Source organism: Macaca fascicularis, chromosome 1 (assembly GCF_037993035.2).
Source record: "Macaca fascicularis isolate 582-1 chromosome 1, T2T-MFA8v1.1".
Taxonomy (NCBI): domain Eukaryota; kingdom Metazoa; phylum Chordata; class Mammalia; order Primates; family Cercopithecidae; genus Macaca; species Macaca fascicularis.
In genome coordinates, this window is record NC_088375.1 from 224,949,493 (window position 1) to 224,962,547 (window position 13,055).

At 52.1% G+C, this 13,055-nt stretch overlaps 1 protein-coding gene across 3 annotated transcripts in view; it reads left to right on the plus strand.

Annotated features, from left to right (window-relative positions):
- The window catches only part of CTNNBIP1 (catenin beta interacting protein 1), a 64,825-nt gene that overhangs the window by 27,004 nt on the left and 24,766 nt on the right, over positions 1–13,055 (plus strand). For 2 of the 3 annotated variants that reach the window (XM_045381062.3, XM_065534671.2), the window contains exons 2-3: positions 6,656–6,740; positions 12,520–12,639. In XM_045381062.3, the coding sequence (XP_045236997.1) occupies positions 12,544–12,639 (96 nt within the window). In that variant the 5' untranslated portion in view covers positions 6,656–6,740; positions 12,520–12,543. The remainder of the gene's footprint in view (positions 1–6,655; positions 6,741–12,519; positions 12,640–13,055) is intronic. The other variant, XM_065534681.2, reaches the window with a different exon arrangement.

Below are 13,055 nucleotides of genomic sequence, written 5' to 3' on the forward strand. Positions count from 1 at the left end.
GCTCCCCCTGCACCGTTAAGTCAGCCGACCCACCTGGAGGAGGCAAAGCCGAGGTTAAGACTCACCTGAAGCTGACCACAGCTCCCAGGCAGAGCAAGTGGGGGCCAGGGCACCCAGGCAAGGACAGGCAAGATTCTGCCCTTCCTTTCCCCCTTGCAGGGACTTGACAACGGTGACAGCACTGGGTGAGTCCTGAGTTCCAGGAGGACCATGAGGAGGGAGGGAAGGGGTGTCTAGGCAGAGGAAGGAGGGCAGAAGCCGCTCATCCTCCCTGCTGTCCTTGCGGGCCTGCCATGCCACACACCGGGTGCTGGATCATGCTGGCAAGGGGTTATTACAGCTACTGAAGCAGCCCCTGTGCTGTTGAAGCATGTGCCTGGGGGGCAGTCCCATGCTTAGTGAGGGCTGTGATGGGGACAGGAGCCTGTGGGGCCTGAGTGGGCAAGGCCCATGGGGTGGGGCAGGTGGACCTCTCCCCTGCCCTGCTCTGCCTCCTTCTTAGAAAACCCACTGGTTCCTGCCTCTCGGGAGCAGCTCTCACTGTCCTTCCTCCCTCTCTGCTCTGCACCTGGGCTCGTGAGGTCCTGCCTGTGGTGCCCCACCTGCCCTCCCGCACACCTCACACAGGGCTTCACATGAATCCTCCCAGACTCCGGTCTTCTTGGGAGACCACTCTGCCTAAGTCATCTCCTGACCAGGGCCCGATGCCCCCTGCTTGGCAGGTTGGACTTCCTGCCAGACAGAGGCTTCCCCTGGTCCCTGACCTACCCTCCTGTGCTGTCTCGCTGCTGCCACCCAGGTACTCGTTGTTCCTGACCGCTCTGGCTCTGTGTGCCCACAGAAGGTGCCCCCTGCCCTGCGGCTGCCTCACACGTGTTTTCTTCCTGAGGCCCCCCATTCTCACTCCAGGCCAAGTAGCCCCCAGAAGTGCCCCTGATGTTTCCCGGAACTAGCTTGTCACCGTGTTTCGATTCTGGCCCCCGAACCTGCTGCACATGTTCACCATAGTGCTGACTTGATCCCGAGGGCACTTGGACTTTTGCCATTCCTGTGCTTTTGTGCCTCCGGGGCTTCTCAGTCCCAGCTGTCCAACCTGTCCTTTGGGGCCTCACCCTGGGCATGTGCCAGGCCTCTCCCCACAGCCACAGCCACAACCACAGCACTCTTACACTCCTCCTGGCCCTTCTCTACCCAACCAAGTCCCTGCCTGGTTGCTCCCGCTCCCCTCCTGCTCCCCGCTGCTCCACCCCAGCCTCTTCTCCATGCCTTGGCCACAGTGGGCTTTTCTTTCTTTTCTTTCTTTCCTTCCTTTCCTTCCTTTCTTTCCTTTATTTCTTTCCTTTCTTTCCTTCCTTCCTTTCTTTCCTTACTTTCTTTCCTTCCTTTCCTTTCCTTCCTTTCCTTCCTTCCTTTCTTTTCTTTCTTTCTTTTCTGAGATGGAGTCTCGCACTGTCGCCCAGGCTGGGCACGATCTCAGCTCACTGCGAGCCCCACCTTGGGTTCATGCCATTCTCCTGCCTCCGCCTCCCGAGTAGCTGGGACTACAGGCACCCGCCACCACGCCCGGCTAATTTTTTGTATTTTTAGTAGAGATGGGGTTTCACCATGTTAGCCAGGATGGTCTCGATCTCCTGACCTCGTGATCCACCTGCCTCGGCCTCCCAAATGCTGGGATTACAGGCATGAGCCACCACACCTGGCCCCACAGTGGTCTTTTCAAGCTGAAGCTTGACTTCCTTCTGCTGAAACACCTCTTCCCCTCCCCCTGAGTGCCCCTATGGTCCAGCTCTAACTTGGCCTAAGCCACATATCTTCCTGCTTCAGGGCCTTCCTACGTGTATGCCACCCCTACCAACTCCTTCTCCTCCTCCGGGCTCCCAGCCGCACATCCCCAAGGCGACTCAAACTTAACTTTCATTTTCTTTGTCTCAGTGTCTGAGATCATTGATCTAGGTGACTTGATTGGTGTCTGTCTCCCCGCTCACTGGAAGCCCCTCATCACATGTGAGCCGTGGCTGTTTTGCTCACCTGTGTATTCTCAATGCCTGCCGTAGAATAGATGCTCAGTAATTGTTTGCTGAACATCTGTGTCTTGTGCCTTCCCCTTTCCTCTACCAGCAACTCCTGTTCCTCCTTCAAGGCCCAGCTCCAGTGACTTCTCCCCGGAGCCATCAGCAGCTAGCCTCTCCCCTGCCGTCTTGCAGAGCTTACTAGACCCCTTTGCTCTGCCACTTACTATGCTGGCTTAAGGCCCTGGGTCTTCTTTCCTCAGGGGCAGATGCTTGGCACAGTACATGATATGTGGTTGGCATTCTAGGAGGGTTTGTGTCTTGACCTAACATACCTTTTTGGCTCATTATCATGTATTATTTGTGTGGTTTTCTCTTTGTCTTGTGTTGTGTGGTTTCCTCAGCCACTCAGTCAACTCCTGGAATGCAGGTTCAGTGTCACCACCCCAGTTCTGTACTTTGTGCTCCCCAAGCCTGGTTCAGGGCAGTGTGTACCTAGAAAAGTTTCAGTTAATCCTTCTTGAGTCCTGTTAGTGTCTACTTAAGGTTGTGGAACCCTTGGCAGTTTGAGAAGCATCTTGACCTTTTTCGCATTCTGGACCAGCTGTATCATTTGCAGGGCTCAGTGCAAGCCCCCTTGTTCAGAAATGATTAAAAATTTCAAGGCCAGGACCCAGCATGGTGGCTCATGCCTGTAATCCCAGCACTTTGGGAGATTGAGGTGGGTGGATCACCTGAGGTCAGGAGTTTGAGACTAGCCTGGCCAACATGGTGAAATCCCTCTCTACTTAAAATAAAAAAAATAGCCTGGCATGGTGGCAGGCACCTGTAATCCCAGCTACTCGGGAGGCTGAGGCAGGAGAATCGCTTGAACCCGGGAGGCGGAGGTTGCAGTGAGCTGAGATCGTGCTATTGCATTCCAGCCTGGGCAATAAGAGCGAAACTCGGTTCTCAGGGGGAAAAAAAAAAAAATTCAAGGCTGGGTGTGGTGGCTCATGCCTGTAATGGGAGGCCGAGGTGGGAAGATTGCTTGAACCCAGGAGTTCAAGACCACCCTAGGCAACATAATGAGAACCTGTCACTATAAAAAATGTAAAAATTAGCTGGGTATGGTGGTGCGTGCCTGTGGTTCAGCCATGCAGGAGGCTGAGGTGGGTGGATTGCTTGAGCCAGGGAGTTCAAGGCTGCAGTGAGCCATGATTGCACCGCTGTACTGTGGCTGGGGCAACAGAGCAAGACCCTCTCTCTCAAAAGAAAAAAAAAAAAAAGAATTTCAAGATGGTGAGAGCAGAACAGTAAACCAAGCATGGGGCCCTCCTGAATACAGGCCCTGTGTGACTGTCCAGGCCTCAGGCCCGTGAAGCCAGCCCTAGTCTCACCTCCACTGAGGGAAGACGTAGAGGTGACAGTCTATCACCTTTCTGTAGGTGATGAAATTAAGTGCACAGAAGAGCAGTCACTGGCCTTGCTTTACACAACCAATCAGTGGCAGAGCAGAACTGAAAACTGAATCCAGTTATTGGAGCGTGCTTACTGTCTTACATGGATCCTGGGGCCCAGGGGCCTTGAGCCTCAGTTTCTTCCTCTGTAAACTGGGAACATTGACCTGACTATAAAAATGACAAACATAGGTGATTATTAAAAAGTCAGGAAACAGTAGATGCTGGCGAGGCTGTGGAGAAATAGGAACGCTTTCACACTGTTGGTAGTAGCGTGAATTAGTTCAACCATTGTGGAGGACAGTGTGGCAATTCCTCAAGGATCTAGAACCAGAAATACCACTTGACCCAGCAGTCCCATTACTGAGTATACACCCAAAGGATTATAAATCATTCAGCTATAAAGACATATGCATACTTATGTTTATTGCGGCACTATTTACAATAGCAAAGACTTGGAACCAACCCAAATGCCTATCAGTGATTGACTGGATAAAGAATGTGGCACAGGCCGGGCGCGGTGGCTCAAGCCTGTAATCTCAGCACTTTGGGAGGCTGAGACGGGCAGATCATGAGGTCAGGAGATCGAGACCATCCTGGCTAACACAGTGAAACCCCGTCTCTACTAAAAAATACAAAAAACTAGCCGGGCGAGGTGGTGGGCGCCTGTAGTCCTAGCTACTCGGGAGGCTGAGGCAGGAGAATGGCGTAAACCTGGGAGGCGGAGCTTGCAGTGAGCTGAGATCCGGCCACTGCACTCCAGCCTGGGCCACAGAGCGAGACTCTGTCTCAAAAAAAAAAAAAAAAAAAAAAAAAAAGAATGTGGCACATATACACCATGGAATACTGTGCAGCCATAAGAAAGAATGAGATCGTGTCCTTTCCAGGGACATGGATGAAGCGGGAAGCCATCATTCTCGGCAAACTAACACAGGAACAGAAAACCAAACATTGTATGTTCTCACTCATAAGTGGAAGTTGAACAATAACAAATGGACACAGGGAGGGGAACAGCACATACCAGGGCCTGTTGGGGGCCTGGGGGCAAGGGGAGGGAGAGCATTGAGATAAATACCTAATGCATGCAAAGCTTAAAACCTAGGTGACAGGTTGATAGGTACCCAAACCGCCATGGCACATGTATACATACCTGTGTAACAAACCTGCACATTCTGCACAGGTATCCTGGAACTTAAAGTAAAAAAAAAAATAATAATAAATAAATATTTAAAAATGGCAAGTATGCTGCTGTTTGGTTAGCAAAAAATAAAATAAATTAAATGACAAATAGAACAGCTGTCCGTGAATCCTTGGACAGTCCCTGTCCTTTGACCCCTTCCCTTGAAGTCAGGAATACAACGTTCCCCTCTGCTTCTTGGAAGGGTCTGAGCCCTGTAGACAGGAGTGATAATTGGCTGTTGTGGTAGTAGAAGAAATTAAAGCCCTTCAGAAGTAGGGGAAGATTCTCTTTTCATCTCTTTTTGAAAGAATGTGGGGACTTGGGTGGAAAGTTCCCCAGGGTTCCTTGATATTTTGGTGCTTTGATATCTAGAGGAATAAAAGAGCAATTAATTGCTATAAATGGCCTGTTCCTGTAGGGTTAGTCTGATGGTGGAGGGGGTGGCAGTGGTGGGTGACAGCTCTTCTATCCCAGGGCCATTGCTGGTTAAAGGGACACAGAGAACAGAGAGTCAGAGGTTTACAGCGATGTCTGACTTTAGGGGAGGCTTTTGAAATCCCGCTTTCTATGGAAACCACATCTTCCTCAGCACCTTGGGTCATCGAGCAACTTTCTTTTCAGCATTCATTGAAGACAGTGGTTTCCAAGCTGTCATTGGCCCCGCACTTCTCTCAGAACTGGTTTCTCGATGTGTTCTCTGGCAACCTTTCCCCCACTACAAGGCTGACAGCTGAGAGCCCTGTGGTTGTAGAAGAGTGGTTAGTAAAAGTGGGTGTAAAAGCACCCACTTTTTAATTTTTTTGAGATGGAGTCTCATACTGTTGCCCAGGCTGGAGTGCAGTGGCGTGATGTCAGCTCACTGCAACCTCTGCCTCCCGGGTTCAACCGATTGTCCTGCCTCAGCCTCCCGAGTAGCCGGGATTACAGGTGCCCGCCACCACACCCGGCTAATTTTTTGTATTTTTAGTAGATACAGGGTTTCACTGTGTTGGCCAGGCTGGTCTCGAACGCCTGACCTTGTGATCCACCTGTCTCGGCCTCCCAAAGTGCTGGGATTACAGGCGTGAGCCACCATGCCCGGCAAAAGTACCCATTTTTTACAGAACATGTGGTTGTCTACCACATTAATATATAACCACAGACCTGTGCCCTCACCTTTCATTGGGATGATTGATATGTGCCTCGGAGATGCGAGGCACTGCGTCTTGCACCCCAGCAGAGCAGGTGGCACAGCTGGAGCGGGTGGGTAAGGCTCCCATTGCCCCTCACAGCCTCCTGCTTCTCCTGTGTCTCCGCCCCCTCAGCAGTCCATGCTCCTGCTCCATTAACCTGTGCAGGTGACCTGAACGATGAGCCCGTGTGTGGGAGGCAGAAGAAAAGAAGGCAGTGTTCTCAGATTCCTGCCAGAGGTGTACTGGGGGCATGTAGACATGCAGCTAGGCTGTAGGTCTGCGAACAAGCTGCAACTGTGCTTTTCGTGTGTGTTTCTAGCATGTGTCTGTGTTCGTTGATGTTTATGTACACAACTGTAGGTGTTCAAGCACACAGACACATATATATGCACTGAGCATAGAGGCTGCGGGGTGCTGAGCTACCTGTGCCTTGCTTGTCATGTTAGATTTGGTAGGTGGGGCATTCTCTCGTGCAGGTGCGGGACTTGGGCATCAGCTGTCCTGGAGTGATGCATTCTGGTCCACAGTGTCTCTGAACACAGCGTCTCAATCAGACTTGGTGACTAAGCCAAGGGGAGCAGGGTGTGTGGTGTTGAGCGGACTGACCTGCTTCGGCCGGAAATGCCAGGCCAGCTGAGCTGCCGTCAGCACCTTATTTATCCCAGAGGCGTGGGTACAGGTTTCCTGGGCTTGCCAGACACACAGGTATTTCGGGACCGCGGCAAAGCCCGGCTCCACGAGCTTCCCGCCAGCAGTTGTGCATCCTCAGCGTGGGGCGTGTGCTCCAGACCAAGCCCTGGCAGCTGCCTGGGCCCTCCTGACTCCTCCCATGACCCGCGTTCTGTGTTTCCGCAGGGCGGCACCTTCCTACTTCTGCCTGGCCACAGCCCTCCCCTCACAGTTGAGCACCTGTTTGCCTGAAGTCAATTTCCAGAAGCAGGTAAGGCCCCCGGGGGAAGGACTCTGTAATGTGGCCATATGGTAGTGTGGGGTGGGGGGTGAGGAGTCGTCTTGGATGCCAGGCTCCAGGGCTGATCATGAAGTTAGCTCATCTGTTACCTTTCACCATGAGCCCTAATGGTGCTCATTTCTCCAGATGTGTTGGTTCTTCTGGAGAATGTTAGGGTGCTGCTGATTTCTTTTAGGCTAAGACATGTGCAGATTCTGGATAATATTTCATATAAGCTCTAGGAACCACCAATTCTGTGGCGTTGTATTTTTTGCAATGTAAACATCATGAAAATGTAAATTGTATGTTTTTAAATGTATTAGAATCTATCGCAGTGTGTTTTAAAATGGACAAAACAGAAGATGAGTGCAGGGGCTGGAGGCAGCTCGTGTGCCTGAGGGAGCAGCTTTGCTGCCTGGCCTCGCCTGAGCTGACTTGACATCTTCCTAGCAGGTGCAAGACCACCCTGGGTATAAGTGGATATTCTAACATAGATAAATGTGGATGTTCAACAGCATTAGCTTCCAGTTTAAAAATAAAAAGGAGTGCAGGTGGCTGTGTTTGTATTCAGGGCCACTCGTGCCTGTCAAAGTGAGGCCAGGTTTCAAAGCTCTTTATTAGAATGAGCTGCATTTCCCAGACAGAGACCCATACAGGGAGCCACAGCCGTCCAGCCTCCAACTGCCACATGTGACTTTCAGCAGTCTTGTTCTCCAGGTTCCTCTTGTACTAAGTCCTAATGCTTCTAAAGTGAGATCAACTGCTTAAAAGCTGGAGATTACATGGTGGTCGAGATTAGGTCCCTGCAAAGGCTGGGAAGGAGTGTGGTATCTGAGCGTGCCTCTTACAGATGCCCTTGAGTGTCTCCCTGAGAATGTGGTGTGGCCTGTGAAGCCAAGGCCAGTTCTCCTGTTGTGTGTACCTTTCACAGTGGTCGGGAGCCACTTCCTCACCATCCTTTCCTGACCAGCCAAGCTTCCTTCAACAGAGAGGCAGCTCCAAACCGTGTGTGTGTGTGTGTGTGTGTGTGTAGCAGGAGTGTGTCTCTATCTAAATTGAAGATATGTACCTTAATGTCTCTTCATTGTGTTTGCCCCAATCAGATGTCATTTTCTGGGATGGCACCCACTTTTTGCAGAATGTGTGGTTGTCTACTACATAATATAACCACAGACCTGTCCCCTCACCATTAATTTGGATAGTTAATACTTGCCTGTTGTTTCTTTTCTGTTTTATTGTTTTTGTTTTTGTTTTTTGAGACAGAGTCTCACTCTGTCGCTCAGGCTGGAGTGCAATGGCGTGATCTTGGCTCCAGGCAACTTCCGCCTCCCAGGTTCAAGCGATTCTCCTGCCTCAGCCTCCAAGTAGCTGGGATTACAGGCGCCTGCCACCATGCCCAGTTAATTTTTTGTAGAGACTGGATTTCACCATGTTGGCCAGGCTAGTCTCAAACTCTTAACCTCAGGTGATCTGCCCGCCTCGGCCTCCCAAAGTGCTAGGATTATAGGCGTGAGCCACTGTGCCTGGCCTGTTTCTTTTCATTTTCCTTTTTTTGGCTCACCTCTGACTTGGGCAGCTAACAGAAATTTTCTTAGGATTTGGAGTGGAAGCTGCCCCATTTTAGACGCTGGAATGTTTATGGGAATAGCCAAGAAACCATAATTGAGAACCATCATTACTTTGGTTCTCACGTTCAAGGACTGGATGAATAATTAGTGTGTCTAATTTAGTTGCAGTTTTAGTTTATGTAATTTAAACATAGTCTAATGGAGACCAGTTTTTGATCCCTGCAGGGGAAAATAAGATTTCTCAAGTGAAATGAACCTGATGCTTGTCAGAATTGTGATAAAAATTTAATAGCACGTTTGCTTGTATAGGTGACAGAGACATACTTTAATATACTCATAGCATACCATGACTGAAATGTCTATATTGTTTGGGTTGATTATGATTTATTATCTCCAATTACGAGTTTGCTCCACACTGACACCCTTACTGCAGATGAGGAGAGAATTATGTAAGCCAGTCACGGTGTTTCTGTTTGGGTTGGAATGGGAAGGTTGGGAACATGTGCCCCTGGCTGCGTTTCTGCTTCAGATCCAGCCCTGAGTGTGCCCTCTTGTTAGGCAGCAGGGCGGAATCAGCTCAAACTAGAGCTGGAAGAATTCTCCATGACCACACTTTTTAGAAAAGACAAGTCAAGGGTCTTCTCTGAAGCAAGAAGAACTGTCTCTTCCAGGGAAGTGAATTGAAGCAGGAGTAACCTGGCTCCAAAATGCAGGCACCAGTGACACCACAGGCCCATAGCTGGGCAGCCCAAGCCCTAGGAATCCCAGCGTGAGGCGCTGCACCAGCCGGGAAGACGGGGCGGCACCTATCAGTGCAAGCTGTTCATAGATAGCTTGTTGGAGAGGGCAACATTCTGTAAAGCTGGCCCCATGGAGGTGGTCTGTGATGGAAGCAGTCTGATATGGAACTGACGCTCCTCTGGGAAGCACCTACTGTGTACCCGGACCACTGGCTCCTGTGTGGATGCGGCAGCAAAAACCAGACACCAATCCTTACCTGGGCAGGGCTGGCTCTCTGAATGAACAAATAGCTCTCTGGGACCCGGGGCTGAAGTGTGGTTTGTGATAGTAGGATTGGAATAGGGAGAGCCAGAGCAGGAGTGATCTGCTTCCCACATTGGCTAAAGACTGGTGGGCTTATTAAACCGCGTGGTCTGGAGCCCTGGGAGAACCTGCTGGGAGTGGGGAGGAAGCAATGCTGGTGCTTTTGTGTGTGGCGACACCTAGTGGCCAGCTCCTTGTATTTCACCCTGTCTCTCACCAGGAGAGAGCAAATGAAAACTAGCCCTTAGGCACAGGACAGAATTGGAAGGTTTTACTCCTGGAAGTCCTAACTCCCAGCTCAAAGGCTTTCTGGAGCATTTCAGATGTTCTTTGGAGAACACGATAGCCCAAGGCACACTACTTTGGAAGTGTGAGTCCTTTGTAAAAGCTAAATTTGGTTATGGGAGACTGGGTTAGGTACTTTGGTCTGTTAACACAATGACATTTGGGCCTAGATGGGTGTGGATATTGCAGAGTGGGAGAAGCTCAGACACCATAGGCTGTCTCACTATATTCCATTTAGCTAAGCGGACAGTATTTATTAAGTGCCTGCCAAGTGCTAGGCTCCCAGAAGACAGGAGTGAGCACAGCAGAGGGGGCCCTGGCCTTGCAGTAGGCAGGGGAGAGAGACAATAAGCAAGTTCTCCAACAGGGCACTTTCAGAAAATCAGGACAGGCGGGCATGGTGGCTCATGCCTGTTAATTCCAATATTTTCGGAGGCCGAGGCAGGAGGATTGCTTGAGGCCGGGAGTTTGAGACCAACCTGGCTGGGCAACATAGCAAGACCTCTACAAAAAAATTTAAAAGTGGCAGGGTGTTGTGGCGTGCTCCTGTGATCCCAGCTACTTAGGAGACTGAGGCAGGAGGATCGCTTGAGCCCAGGAGTTCAGGGCTGCAGTGAGTTCTGATCGTACCACTGTACTCCTGGGCACCAGAGCAACTGTCAGGGAAGCTTCCCTAGGAAGGTGCCTTTACACCAAGACACAGGATGGAAAGAAGCCAGTTCCTGGCTAAGGGGACACCCAGTACAAAGGCTGCCAGAGGGAAGGAGCTTCTCAGCATGTTCTAGAATGGCCGAGCGCCAGGAAGGCAGAGCAAGGGGAAGAGGAAGAAGAGGCAGGCTGGGGAGGGAGGCAGGGCTGACAGCGGAGCCCTCGCAGGGTCCTGGCAAGGATTGTGAAATGCATTCTAAGGTAGGTTTAAGTAGGGAGTGATGTCATCTGTTTTGGGGAGGATGAGGTGGGAGGATCACTTGAGCCCAGGAGTTTGAGACCAGCCTGGGCAACATAGCAAGACTTTTTCTACAGAAAAAAAGTTTTTAAATGAGCCAAGCGTGGTGATGTGCACCTGTGATCCTAGCTACTCAGGAGGCTGAGTTGGGAGGATTGCTAAAGCCCAGCAGGTCGATGCTGCAGTGAGCTATGATCACGCCACTGCACTCCAGTCTGGGCGACAGAGGGAGACCCTGTGTCAAAAAAATAAATAAATAAAAAATAAAAAACCATAAGATCATTCTGGCTGTTGTGTAGAGAAAAGGACAAGAAATGAAGTGGGGGGATCATGAGGAGGTCACATAGTAACCCAGATCCAGGTGGCCACTGGGGAAGAGGTGGAGACCACATCATCATCCACACCCAGGTTCGGGGTACAAGGTTCACCCCATGAGGCTGTGTAGAGCCCAGCTCCAGACCCGCAGTGCTCCACATCTAGTGAAGTGAAAGGAAGTGAGAATGGGTCAGTGTGAGGAGTGATGCCCCAGAACAGAGCTTCCCTGCTCAGCTGCACAGGAAGTTACGGCCTTCCCCACGCTGGGGTGCACCCTGGCCCTGGGGAGTGGCTGGGGGTCCCTCTCATCAGAGACCACTCCTGGGGCAGTTTACTCCTCTTTCCTAGCTCCCAGTTATCACTTAGGCTGTTTTCTGAGCCCAGGAGGAGGTGGAAGAGGAGCAAACATCAGAGTAAGAGAGTCTGTGCTATAGGGATTTAGCAGAAGTTGCTGGAAAGAGACCTGTGCCACATCAAGCATGCAGCTGCTATTAGCTTATTGTGTGCACTTCTAGGGCGAGGGCCCCATTAGCTGATGGGGAATGAGCAGTTGACAAGTACCTACAGGGAGGCTGCTGCCCAGGCTCTGGCACATTGCTGAGGCTGCCCTCTGCACAGAGAGCCACCCTGCCTGGGAAAGCCCATTGGTCCAGGGCTTGCTGGGCCTGGAGGGACGGATGGTGCGAGGAGTGTTCTTGGCCCTCCAGCTTGGTTCCGTGGTTCCCCGAGCGCAGTTCCTTGGCACCAGGGCTGATAAGGCTCCACCCCAGCAGCTGCTGTGTTATTTCTGACTCATCCAGGAGTTACCAGTGTGTAACCCAAGCCCCTCCATACCCAGCTTCCTCTCCTCCAGCTCCTCTTGCAGGGAGGGGGCTCTGGACATCTCTCCTGGGGCTTTCTACAGGTTAGGTCCCTGCTGCGTGTGGACACGCTGCTGGCCTTCCCAGCTGCCTGCAGGAGCTACCCTCTGACAGGTGGGGTGGGTTTGTGAGGGCTGAGGTAGCAAGCCCTACAGCCCTGGGCCACTGTCTTTCCATCGAGGGACCTCTTGGAGTCCAGCCCAGGAGCCACAACCCTGGCCTCTTAAACTTGTCAGGGGCTTTTGCCTAGGGAGCCGTCTCAGTGTTTGGGGGCTGGGCAATGATCGCAAGGTTTCTTGAGCCAAAGACCCTAACCAGCTGTCTCTGATCCCATCACTTTTTTGCCCCTTGTGGAAGTTGCTTCTTCTGAAAACCTGGAACATTTGGGGCTTCATGCACCACGTGTCTTAGGGCTTATAGCAGGAGCTTTGCTCTGGGGTGACTGGCAGGCAGAAATAACCAGCAGTTCAGTCATCTCAGTTTCCCTGGACCCAGCAGCTCCATGCACAGAGGAAGCAGGCAGGCCAGCCCCTGCAGCGCGTGCTGGAGAACAGAGGTGCTCAGTCCAGCTGGCTGGGATCAGCGTGGGTGAGGGAGGAACCCTGTACCTCGCCACCTGCCCCATGCTCCCAGAACGGAGACTGCGGGTGGAAAGGGGCTCCTGGGAGGAGTGAGGATCACTAGCAGGTGTCAGTGTCCCAGTATGTCACATCCTGATCTCTTCCCTTTTGATGCTGTTGCTTGCTCTGCAGGAGTCCCCAGAGCCGGGCAGGGGGATGAACCGCGAGGGAGCTCCCGGGAAGAGTCCGGAGGAGATGTACATTCAGCAGAAGGTCCGAGTGCTGCTCATGCTGCGGAAGATGGGATCAAACGTGAGTGCCTGCGGGATGTCAGGCAGTGGGCCCCCAGGGAGGGGCTCCCAGGGAGGGGCCCTGCTGGGCTGCTGGGGGGCGGAGCCACTGCAGCTGCCTCCTGCGGAGCCAGGAGCCACGGGCTGAGGAGGGGCCGCTGGGCCTATGGCTTGGCTCCCCCAGGCACAGAGCCTAGCTCTTCGAGTTCTAGGGGCACTGCTGGGCCGTCTGCCCACCCCCATGCCGGGTTGGGGCCAGACAGGTGAGAGCCTCAAGGCCCTGACCTTCTTTTTCTCCCCCTCGCAACCCCGAAAGTCTTCTCTCCCAGGGGGCAGCTCAGGGACAACTTGGCAGGACAGGAGCTGAGACGGCAGCAGGCATGCGGGTACAGGGGCATTTCTCAAAAAGAGTGGAGGGACATGGAATCGCCCCTCAGC